This window comes from Bubalus kerabau, chromosome 2 (assembly GCF_029407905.1).
Source record: "Bubalus kerabau isolate K-KA32 ecotype Philippines breed swamp buffalo chromosome 2, PCC_UOA_SB_1v2, whole genome shotgun sequence".
NCBI lineage: Eukaryota > Metazoa > Chordata > Mammalia > Artiodactyla > Bovidae > Bubalus > Bubalus kerabau.
Genome location: NC_073625.1, coordinates 176,327,197 through 176,338,772, shown reverse-complemented (window position 1 = coordinate 176,338,772; position 11,576 = coordinate 176,327,197). Strand labels below are relative to the sequence as shown.

Here is an 11,576-nt window from a genome sequence, read left to right as displayed (position 1 = left end):
TGCATTCCAAAGACAATTTGGGGTGTTTTCCCACTGGGAACACTGGAGAGAAAGTTGAGCCACACCTATGCTTGGGCAGGAGGATGGGTGCCATAGACAAACCTTTGAGTCTTTTGACTGATCAGGTGCAGTTGTGCGGGTTCCTGGATCCTGGGCAGATGGGTTCTTCCTTGTGCTTGACATTTCCATCATCTGTCCTTTGGGCTCTAAAAGCTCCACCTCTTGAGTGTAGTTTCTGTCCTAGCAGAGGGTGTGAACCTTTGGTTCAGTTGCTGGAACTCTGTCCATGAGCACCGACCTGCTCCAGGGATAGAAGTAAAAGTTGATCCTGCAGTAGATGCTGATAACATCCTCTGTTCCAAGAGCCCTTTCCCTTTGCACCCCGCTTGAAGGATCTGACCGCCCCTGACTAGTTTGGCCCAGGGAGACTTCAGGATGCCATCCCAGACTCAGCCCCAGGCTGGGGCCAAAATAAAAGGGGCCAGGACGCCCCTGGGGCAGGGAGTCAGTGTGAGTAGGGACCTAGAGTTCCTTGGGACTCGATAGGGAGTGGGGTTTCTGGTTAAGTTTTTCTGCTTCTGAGGTCCGCTTTTTGAAACCAAAGCACGTGACCCTGGACGCCTAGCCTTGGAGTGGCAGAATCATTTGGGGACCCGGTAATCCTAGAGTAGTTCTCTAGCGGTAGTTCTCTAAGGTGAATTGCCATAGTCAGGGCTGTCAATCAGGCAGATTAGGTCCAGCGAGTTTTCCGGGCGGAGCCTGGAAGGGGGCGGAGCCTAGGGGCAGGGATGTATTTATTGCGGTGCGGGATGCGCTGGCCTCACTTGCAACATTGGCCATCGCCGGTGGTTTCGCCAAGGAGTGAGCTTCGGTGACCAGGGAGCTGAAGTGCTGAACGCGGCTGCCCTGCGTGCATGGACAGTGAGTCTCCCGGGAGTTGGCCCCAGATATCTGAGGACTTGCTTAGCATCACCGGGTCCTGCGCCCCAGCCAGCCCGTTCCGGTTTGCCTTACAGGTCTTAGAGACCTGTCACAGCGAGCAGGACCGAGCGCCTCATTGCCCTCTGTCAAGTCTCGGGTGTGCCGTCCTTCGGTCGTTGTGATGGGCACCCGGCCCCTCAGTCCCAGCGCCTCCCCTGACGATCTGTGGGGACCGCAGGCCGGAGGACCAGGCCCAGCCAAACGCCGCCGAACAGAGGAGCTGGAGTTTCCGGAGTCCGAGTCCGAGTCCGAATTTGAGTTTGAGTTTGAGCCTGAGCCTGAGCCTGAGTCTGAGTCCGAGTCCGAGTCCGAGTCCGAGTCCGAGGTGGCACCCAGCCTGGCCGACGGGATGGAGCCCCCCATAGAGTGCCCGCCCACGGCCCAGCTGGTTGTGCCCACTGGCTTTGCCCTGCACCTGCCTCTAGAGCACGTCGACCTGCTGCTGGAGCCGGACTCCATGTCCATGGTGCAAGTGTCTCTCGGAGATCAAATCTTCATGTTGGTTCCCGAGGCTCTCCTGGACTCGGACGTGGAAGCGCCGAGGGAGCAGATCCTGGAACCGGCCGCTGTCCTGAGCCTTCCCGGCGAGTACATGGCCCTGGAACCTGAATTCTGCCCAGCTGTGCAAGAGGTCGCCTTCCAAGAAGAGGCCAATGAGGACGACGCTGACCTGCAAGCCAACTTCCCGCGGCCTTGGATGGATGCTACAGGCAGCCCCGTCTCTGTTCTCTGTGACCCAGAGCTGCAGGGCTCCTTCCTAGAGCCCTGGGGTCAAGCGACCAACCTTAGTCCAGAGAAAGGCTCTTCTCACCACGACGATTACCTGGACTTGCACCTGCGGGAGGCCTCCCATGACTCCCCACTTCAGCCTCTACCTCCTTCTCCTAGTCCTGGTCCCGTGGAGCGCCCGAAGCATCCTCAGGGTCCTCCTTGCAAGGCACGGAGAAGCCTGATCTTCAGTGAACTGATCCCATCCCCACCCACTGCCAGGCTGGGGACCAGATCAGAGTCTTCCGATGAGGGCTTCATGTGCAGTTGACCGCTGGCAAGCATCTCAAGAGCCAGATGAGTTTTGGATGGTTGCCGTGTTGCAGAATTTTCCATCAGTTGCAAAATCAGCATCTAGCTGACTAGAACACTAGCAAGGAATTCACCAGGACAAAGAAAAGCCTCCTGAAATACAGCTTGCTTTCAGAAGATCAGACAGCTGCTTAGGGTTTTCTCTAGGGAGGTCACTCTGAAGTATCTCTACCCCACCCCCACCCCCCAATTTCCCTTCAAACCCAAGTGCCAATGCTTTTTCTCTCAAAAGCCATGCTTTCTCAGGCACCTGCCTCTGCCTGTTCCCCTCATATTCCAGCCAATGGAGTGATATTTAATCTCTTGTTGGTGAGATATTTTCCCTAATGTCCATTCTAATTTATGAGAACTTCTGTGCAGTGTGAACTTTTCTGGATGGCCCCTGTCGTTCCCTGTGTGTTTTTGTGTCTGTTGAATATAGTCAATATCCACTGAAGAGTGTGGACAAAGTGTTTGGTGGATACCAAACACAAAACTGTGAAGAGAGATCATGTGCCCTCCTCTTTCTGAGTGCTGAGGTTGGCAATGGTTGAATTCTGTACTGGGTTTGTGGGTTTTACATAAAATTTGTGACTCCCTTCCCTAAAGCCCACTGTTTCCCATTGTTTTTATAATAGAAATCTGCTGTCATGGAGAAGTCTGTAATTCTCCAGATTCTGTGTTTTGAATTGTTTTAAAACACTCACATGGGAAATTTGCTGTATGACACAGGGAGCACAAATTCCATGCTGTGTTACAACCTAGAGGGGTAGAATGGGTGGGATGTGGGAGGGAGGTTCAAGAAGGAGAGGACATACGTGTACCTGTGGCTGATTCATGTTGATGTTTGGGAGAATGAAAGCGTATTGTAATTAGCCTCATATAAAAAATAAAAAAAGAAGACCCCACATGTATGTTATCCATTGTGACTGCCACTTAGAGACAGTTGGTTCTTAGATTGACTTGGTATCCAAAAAAACAACTTCATGTTGGCCATGGTTTATGCATAGATTCTCCTGCCTGACCAATAAAGACAAAAGTATCTCCAGATCATGAGAGTATTGTGTCTTTGTATTGTTTACCTGCCTCTTATCTTTCCTTCATCTTTTGATTGGATATTCCTTGTCAAGGGCAGAACTATGGGTTGGGTAGGGGCTTCCAGGGTCTCATGCCTGGTGTCAATGGAAGTGCTTTTAGCATTATCATGAAGCAGGAGCTCTCTCTATGTGATTTGTAAGTAAGTGTTCCAGTCCTGAAATGATGGTTTGTAGTGTTTCTGATCCTGAAAATTTCAGAGTCTTGTTTTGTGTCTTGTGCTTGAGGATAGAGACTTTGTCAAAGTATTTCAACTGTTGGCATTTCCTGATTTGTGGGGACATAAAGCAGCTACTGGGAATTTGAAGTCTTTAGGAGTCCATGGAGAAACCTAGCAGAAGAGCCAATGAGAGAAATTTGGGGCTTCAGGAATTAGAAACATTGAATGCCCATGGTAGGTCTTAGGAATTGAAGATGGATGAGGAAGAGCATTCCAGAAGGGTAGGGTCTAGGGTTTGATGGATGGGTTAATGTATTGATGGTTTGATTGGGTTATTTATTAAAGTGGAGATGATTCACCATTTAGATTAGATTAAGACGGACTACTAGCAATTCATCTTTTCTGATCCTGGGGCTGTACAACTTATCACAAAGTCAAGGCAGTCATTCCCTATTTGGACAGTACATGCTAGTTTGCAGGACTTCACCCCACCTCTTTTTGCCCCTGCTTCCTTTCCTCTCCTAGCTTATATGGACTAATTTGTTTACTCTACTTTTGAGTCTGTTTCACTGTTGCACCTGCATTAATCCATATTCTTTCTTTATACTCTCTACGGTGGTGATGTCATACAGTATTTGTCATTCTCAGTCAGCCTTCTGTCACTAAGCATGCTAGTGATGCTAGGTTTGCCCAGTTTCCTGAAAACAGAAATCCACTCTTACTTCTGGCAGCATAATATTCCATTTGGGGTGTGTGTGTGTGTTTACTTGTGTGTCCCTCCTCTCCTGTATCTCTTTCTGTGGATGGGTACTAGGGTTGCTTCCATGTTTTGGCTATTTTCTGTAGTTGTGCTATCAACATCCTGTTCATGGCTCACTTTTAAGGAGAGTTTTTGTTGTGTTCTGGATGTATACTAAGGAATGGAACGTCTGGATGGTACAGAGTCTCTACCTGTAGTGCTTGGAGAAGAATTTATTCTCTTTTGCACAGTGGCTGTCCCAGTTGTCATTCCCAACAGTGTTTGGGGATTGCCTATTCCTCATATCCTAGAAAATATTTCTTTTGGAAGACTTTCAGATGTCAGCCATTCTGACATCTGTGAGGTGATAAGCCATGGGTTTTTGAAAGTGTTTTTCTCTAACAATTAGTGAACTGAAGCATCTTTTCACATCTCTGTTAGGCATCTGCCTTTCTTCTTTGGACCAAGGAGTTTATTCAGATCTTCTGCCTGTGTTTGGGTTGGGTTGTTTGTTTTTATCCAACGGAGCTGTGAAAACCACCACCGGCTCCCCTGGAGCTACACCCCACCCCACCCCGCCTTTGTCCCTGGCCCCATGGACCTCACTTTTCCTCCTCCTAAGCTCCCCAATCTCCATACCTGACTAGGCTGAGGACCAGGATAGAAACTTCTGGTGACGGCTCTGTGTACCTTGCCCTCCTGGCAATCATCACAAGAGCCAGATGACCTTGGATGCCTGCTGCCTTTCAGAATTTTGCCTTGGTTGCAAAATTAGCATCTAGCTGGCTAGAATACTGGTAGAGATCACCTGGGCAAAGAAAAACCTCCTGAAATACAGCATGCTTTTGGATAGCTGCTTAGGTTTTTCTCTAGGGAGGTCACCCGGAGCAGCTCTATCCCACCCCCACTCCCGATTTCCCTTCTAATCTAACTCCCAGCACTTTTGGCTCAAAGCCATCCTTTCCCAGGCATCCTATCTCTGCCTCTTCCCCTTGTATTCCCACCAATAGAGTAATTACTTGATCTCTTGTTGACAGGATTTTGTCTCTATTATCCATGCTAGTTTATGACAACACTCTGCCCATTGTAAGCTTTTCTGGATCACCAGTGTAGCTCTTGTGTGTGTTGAACCTAGCCGATATCCACTGAAGAATGTGGACAAAATGTTTTTTGGATACCACACACAGAATTTTTCAGAGAGATCATGTGCCCTCCTCTTTCTGAGTGCTGAGGTTGGCAAATTGTTGAACTCAGTTACTGATTTTTAATAAAATTTGTGACCCCCCCCAAGCCAACTGTTTCCCATTCTTTTCTTCTGATATGTTTTTAAAATAGAAATATGCTGTCATGGAAAAGTCTGTAATTCTCCAGACTCTGTATTTTTTAAATGTTTTAAGACCTCACATGGGGAATTTACTGTATGACACAGAGAGCACAAATCCAGTGTCCTTTGACAAGCTAGAAGGCTGGGATGGGTTGGGAGGTGGGAAGGAGGTTCAAGAAGGAGGGGACATATGGATACCTATGGATCATTCATGTTGATGTTTGGCAGAAAGAAACAGAATGTTGTAATTGTCCTTCAATTAAAAATAAAACCTAAGAAAAGAAGAACCCAGGTGTATTTTGTCCATTTTAACTGGCACCTAGAAACAGATGGTTCTTAGGTTGACCTACTACTCTGCAAAACAGCTTCACTTTGGTCATAGCTTATGGGTAGGTTCTCCTGCCTGACCAAAAAATACAAAAGAATTTTCAAATCATGAGAGTACTGTCTTTATTTACCTGCCACTTATCTTTCTTTCATCTTTTGACTGGATATTCTTTGCCAAGTGCTGAATTATCAGTTAGTTAGGGGCTTTGAAGTCTCATGCCTGGTGTCAAGGGAAATGCTTTTAAATGTTACCATGAAGTAGCACCTTTCTGTATGTGGTTTGTCAGCATCCTGTCTAGTACTGAAAACCTTAGTTTGCAGTTTTTCTGATCCTGAAATCTTAGGAGGTTGTTTGGTGTGTCTGTGTGATGACAAAGACTTGGTCAAATTATTATTCCAAGTGTTGTCATTTCATAGTTTGCAGGTACACAAAAAGCAGGTACTTGGAATTTGGGGGTCTTTGGGGGGGGTCCATCAAAAAAGCTGGCAGAAGGGCCAATGAGAGCATTTTGGGGGCTTCAGGCATTGCAGAGGACTTGGAAATTGAAGGTGAAAGAAGAAAAGCAGTCCCAGTAAGGATGCAACCAGAGTTTGATGGATGGGTGGATGGATTGATGATTTGATTGGGTTATTTATCGAGGATTTCCCCTTACAGATTAGATTTAGGTGTAGAGATGAGTGATTCAGCAGTCTGACTACTCCTAGGTTTCTACAACTCATTACCAGGTCAAGACAATAATTCCCCTTTGGAACAATACCTGCTGGTTCCTAGGACTTCATCTCCTACCTCTTTTGGCCCCTGCCCACTTCCTTCTCCCATTTGGTAATATTCGTGTGTTTACTTTACATTTGAGTCTGTTTCAGTGTTGCACATACATTCATCCACATGCTTTTTTACACTGCCCATGTAGGCAATGGCATACAGTATTTGTCATTTCTGTCACTAAGCATGTTAGTTTGGGAGCCAAATAAAAAAGGCCAGGACATGCCTGGTGGAGTTTGGGGTGGTGGGGGTGGTGGGGGTGGAGAGAGTCAGTGGGAATAGGGACCTACAGGTCTTTGTGACCCTATAGGCAATGGGTTTTTGGGTTAAAGTTTTCTGTCTCTGAGGTCTACTTTGAGAAAGCAGAGCATGTGACTTGGAAACCCAGACTTAGAGCCTCGGGAATATTCGGGGACCCTGTAAACATAGGGTAGTTCCCTAAACATAGATCTCTAAGGTGACCTTCCAGCTAGAGCCAAGGTTGTCAATCAGGCTGCTCAGGTCTGGCGAGTTCTACCCCGCGGAACCTCAGAGGGGGCGGAGCCTAGGGGCCAGGTTGTATTCATTGCGCCACGTGCTGGTCTCACTCGCAGCAGCTTTGGCCATCCCGGGTGCATGCGCCGAGGAGTGGGCTTCGGTGACCAGAGAGCTGAAACGCTGAACGTGGCTCCCCTGGTAGCGAGGGCTGTGGGTGTCCCAGGAGTTGGCCCAGGACCTCTGAGGACTCCCCAGCAGCGCTCTGTCTTGGGGTCCAGCCGGCCCACTCTGGCTTGCCTTGCCTGTGGTCAAGACCCGTCACAGCGTGCAGGACCGAGCTCCTCGCTGTCGAACGGAGGTGCAGGAGCGCCCGGAGTCCGAATCCGAGCCTGAGCCCGAGTCCAAGGTGGCACCCAAACTGGACGACGGGAGAAAGCCCCAGGCTGAGCGCGAACCCACCGCTGAGCTGGTGTGCCCGCCGGCTGTGCCTTGCTCTTGCCCCTGGAGCATGTAGACCTGCTGCTGAAGCAGGAGTCCACGTCCGTGGTACAAGGGTCTCTCGGAGATCACATCCTCATGCTGATCCCCGAGGCCCTAATGGGCTCAGAGGTGGGTACAGATCCTGGAACTAGGCTGCTGTCCTGAGCCCACCTGGCAAGTACACAGTCCCGGAGCCAGGATTCTTCTGCCCACGAGGAGTACGTGGAGCTGCATGCCGAGTACCTGCCCCATGGGATGGATGCTGCTGGCGGCCTGCACTGTTCTCCACGACCTAGATGCACAGGGCTCCTTCCCAGAGCCCTGGCTTCGGGCAATCAACCCTAGTCCACAGAGAGGCTCTCCTCACCATCACGACCACCTGGACGTGGAGCTGCATGAGGCCTTGCGCGACTCAACACTCCAACCTCTAACACCCTCTCCTAGTCCAGGTCCCCTCGAGCGCCACTGGTGCCCTCACAGTCCTCCTGGCAAGGAGCGAAGAACCCTGATCCTGCAGTAAACTGCACACCCGCCTTACAATGGTGTGGACTAGGACAGTCTTCTGATGATGGCTGTGTGTACATGGCCCACTTGGCAAGCATGGCAAGGGCCAGATGATTATTGAAAGCATGCTGCACTGCAGAATTTTGCATCAGTTGAAAATTAGCATCTAGGTGGCTAGATCGCTAGCAAGGAACCTCACCTGGGCAAAGAAAAGCCTCCTGAAATACAGCATGCTTTCAGACAGCTGCTTAGGTTTTGCTCTAGGGAGGTCACCCTGAAGTAGTTCTATCCCACCTCCACCCCTAATTTTCCTTCAAACCCAACTGTCAGCACTTTTCTCTCAAAAGCTATCCTTTCCCAGGCACCCTACCTCTGCCTCTTCCCCTCATATTCCTACCAATAGAGTAATTAATCTTTTGTTGACTAGATTCTGTCCCTATTGTCCATACTAGTTTATGACAACACTCTGCCCAGTGTGAGCTTTTCCGGATGGCTGCTGTAGTCTCTTGTGTATGTGTGTGCGTTGAATCTAGCCAATATCCACTGAAGAGTGTGGACAAAGTGTTTGGTGGATACAAAACACATTATTGTCAGAGAAATCACATTCCCTCTTCTTTCTGAATGCTGAGATTGGCAATGATTGAACTCTGTTGCTGAGTTCGTGGGTTTTTAAATAAAATTTGCCATCCTCCCCGCTCCCAACCATTTCCTTTTTTCTGATGTTTTTAAAATAGAAATCTGCTTATCACATAAAAGTCTTTAATTCTCCAGATTCTGTGTTTTTAATCATTTTAAGACCACACATGGGGAATCTGTTGCATGACACAGGGAGCACAAATTTGGTGCTCTGTGAGAACCTAGAGGGGTGGTATAGGGTTGGAGGTGAAAGGGAGGTTCAAGGAGGTGACATATGTATACCTATATCTGATTCATGCTGATGTATGTCAGAAACCAAGACAATATTGTAAACTAATTATCCAATTCTTTTTGCTGCTGCTTAGTTGCTTAGTCATGTCCCCATGGACTGTAGCTCCTCAGTCCAGGCAAGAACACTGGAGTGGGTTGCCATGCCCTCCTCCAGGGGAATTATCCTTCAATTAAAAAAAAAAGAAGACCCCACATGAATTCTGTCCATTGTGACTGGCATGTAGAAACAGGTGATTCCTAGATTTACCTGGTATCCTGCAGAAGAGCTTCATGTCAGCCATGACTTATGGGTTGATTCTCCTGACTGACCAATAAAGATAAGTGAAAAGTGTAAATGGCCCAGTCATTTCTGACTCTTTGGGACCCCATGGACTGTAGCCTGCCAGGCTCCTCTGTCCATAGAATTCTCCAGTGAGAGTATTGGAGTGTATTCCTATTCCCTTCTGCAGGAGATCTTCCCAACCCAAGGATTGAAGTCTGATTTCCTGAATTGCAGTCAGATTCTTTACCATCTGAGCCACCAGGGAATCCCAGTAAAGACAAAACTGTTTCTAAATCATGGGAGTATTGTGTCTTTGTTTTGTTGACCTGCCTCTTATCTTTCTCTCATCTTTTAATTGGATATTCCTTTTATCCAAGTGGAACAGTGGGTTGGATAAGGACATCCATGTCTCTAGCCCAGTGTCAATTGAAGTACTTCTAAAGTTTACCATGAAGTAGGAACTTTCTGTCAGTGCTTTGTGGGTAAGTCTTCTAATACTAAAGATATTAGTGCGCAGTTTTTTGGATCCTGAAAATGTGGAGTGTTGTTTTGTGTGTCTCTGGTTGAAGACAGAGACTTTGTTGAATTATTCTGAATGTTGGCATTTTATGGTTTGTGGGGAGACATAAAGCAACTGCTTGTAATTTTGCGGTCATGGGGGTACAAGGGGAAACCTCATTAAAGAGCTAGTGAGAGCAATCTTGAGGCTTCAGTGATTGAAAACCTTGAATGCCCCTGGGAGGAGTAGGGGATTAAAAGTGTAAAAGGAAGAATCCTAGCAGGTTCTCATACAGTTTGCTGGATGGATGGATGGGGTTGATTGGGTTATTTATTGAAGTGGAGGTGATTTACAGTTTCAAATTAGATTCAGGTGTATAGACAGTGGTTCCTGTACAACTTATTACAAGATTAAGGCAATCATTCCTTGTTTTGAACCATACCTGCTATTTTATATGACTCCATTCTCTACCTCTTCTTGCACTTGCCCCCTTCCCTCTCTCATTTGGTAAAGACTAGCTTGTTTACCGGAGAAGGCAATGGCACCCCACTCCAGTACTCTTGCCTGGAAAATCCCATGGATGGAGAAGCCTGGTAGGCTGCAGTCCATGAGGTGGCTAAGAGTGGGACACGACTGAGCGACTTCACTTTCACTTTTCACTTTCATGCATTGGAGAAGGAAATGGCAACCCACTGCAGTGTTCTTGCCTTGAGGATCTCAGGGACGGGGGAGCCTGGTGGGCTGCCATCTATGGGGTTGCACAGAGTTGGACATGACTGAAGCGACTTAGCAGCAGCAGCAGCAGCTTATTTACAGAGTTCTGTCAAGAGAATGCAGTGGTTATGGCAAACACCGTCTTCCAACAACACAAGCGATGACTCTACACATGGACATCACCAAATGGTCAATACTGAAATCAGACTGATTATATTATTTGTAGCTGAAGATAGAAAAGCTCTATACAATCAGCAAAAACAAGATTTGAGCTGTGGCTCAGACCATGAGCTCCTTATTGCAAAATTTAGCCTTAAATTGAAGAAAGTAGGGAAAAGCACTAGGCCATTCAGGTTTGACCTAAATCAAATTCCTTATGATTATACAGTGGAGGTGACAAATAGATTCAAGGGATTAGATCTGATAGAGTGCCTGAAGAACTATGGATGGAGGTTCTTAACATTGTATAGGAGTCAATAACCAAAGGCACCCCCAAGAAAAAGAAATGCAAGAGGGCAAAATAGCTTTCCAAGGAGGCCTTACAAATAACTGAGAAAAGAAGAGAAGCAAAAGGCAAAGGAGAAAAGGAAAGATATATCCATCTGAGTGCAGAGTGCTAAAGAATAACAAGGAGAGATAAGAAAGCCTTCTTCTTTTTTTTTTTTTTAAGAAAGCCTTCTTAAGTGAACAATGCAAAGCAATAAATGGGAAAGACTAGAGATCTCTTTAAGAAAACCAGAGATATTAAGGGAATATTTCATGCAAGGATGGGCACAATAAAGGACAAAAATGGTAAGGACCTAACAGAAGCAGAAAATATTAAGAAGAGGTGGCAAGAATACACAGGAAAACTGTACAAAAATGTCTTAATAACCCAGATAACCATGATGGTGTGGTCACTCCCTAGAGCCATACATCCTGGACTGTGAAGTCAATTGGGCCTTAGGAAGCATTCCTGAGAACAAAGCTTGTGGAGATGATGGATTCCAGCTGAACTATTTCAAATCCTAAAAGGTGATGCTGTTAAAGTGCTGCACTCAGTATGTCAGCAAATTTGGAAAACTCAGCCACAGTGGTCACAGGGCTGGAAAAGGTCAGTTTTCATTCCAATTCCAAAGAAGGGCAATGCCAAAAATGTTCAAACTGCTCCACAGTTATGCTCATTTTACATGCTAATAAATTGATGTTCAAAATTCTTCAAGCTAGGTTGCAGCAGTATGTGAACCTAGAACTTCCAGATATACAAGCTTGGTTTAGAAAAGGTA

The 11,576-nt window shown here is 47.0% G+C and overlaps 1 protein-coding gene across 1 annotated transcript; it reads left to right on the top strand.

The window, feature by feature from the left end:
- The first annotated feature begins 1,102 nt into the window (after nucleotides 1-1,102).
- Nucleotides 1,103-2,020, top strand: LOC129644526 (proline-rich protein 23C-like). Its single transcript, XM_055570120.1, has one exon. It carries the CDS (start codon nucleotides 1,103-1,105, stop codon nucleotides 2,018-2,020), a length of 918 nt encoding a protein of 305 aa, XP_055426095.1.
- The last annotated feature ends 9,556 nt before the right edge of the window (nucleotides 2,021-11,576 follow it).

What these genes read in the sequence shown, in the direction of transcription:
- LOC129644526 (XM_055570120.1), top strand. Translation starts at nt 1,103, where the DNA reads ATGGGCACCCGGCCCCTCAGTCCCAGCGCCTCCCCTGACGATCTGTGG.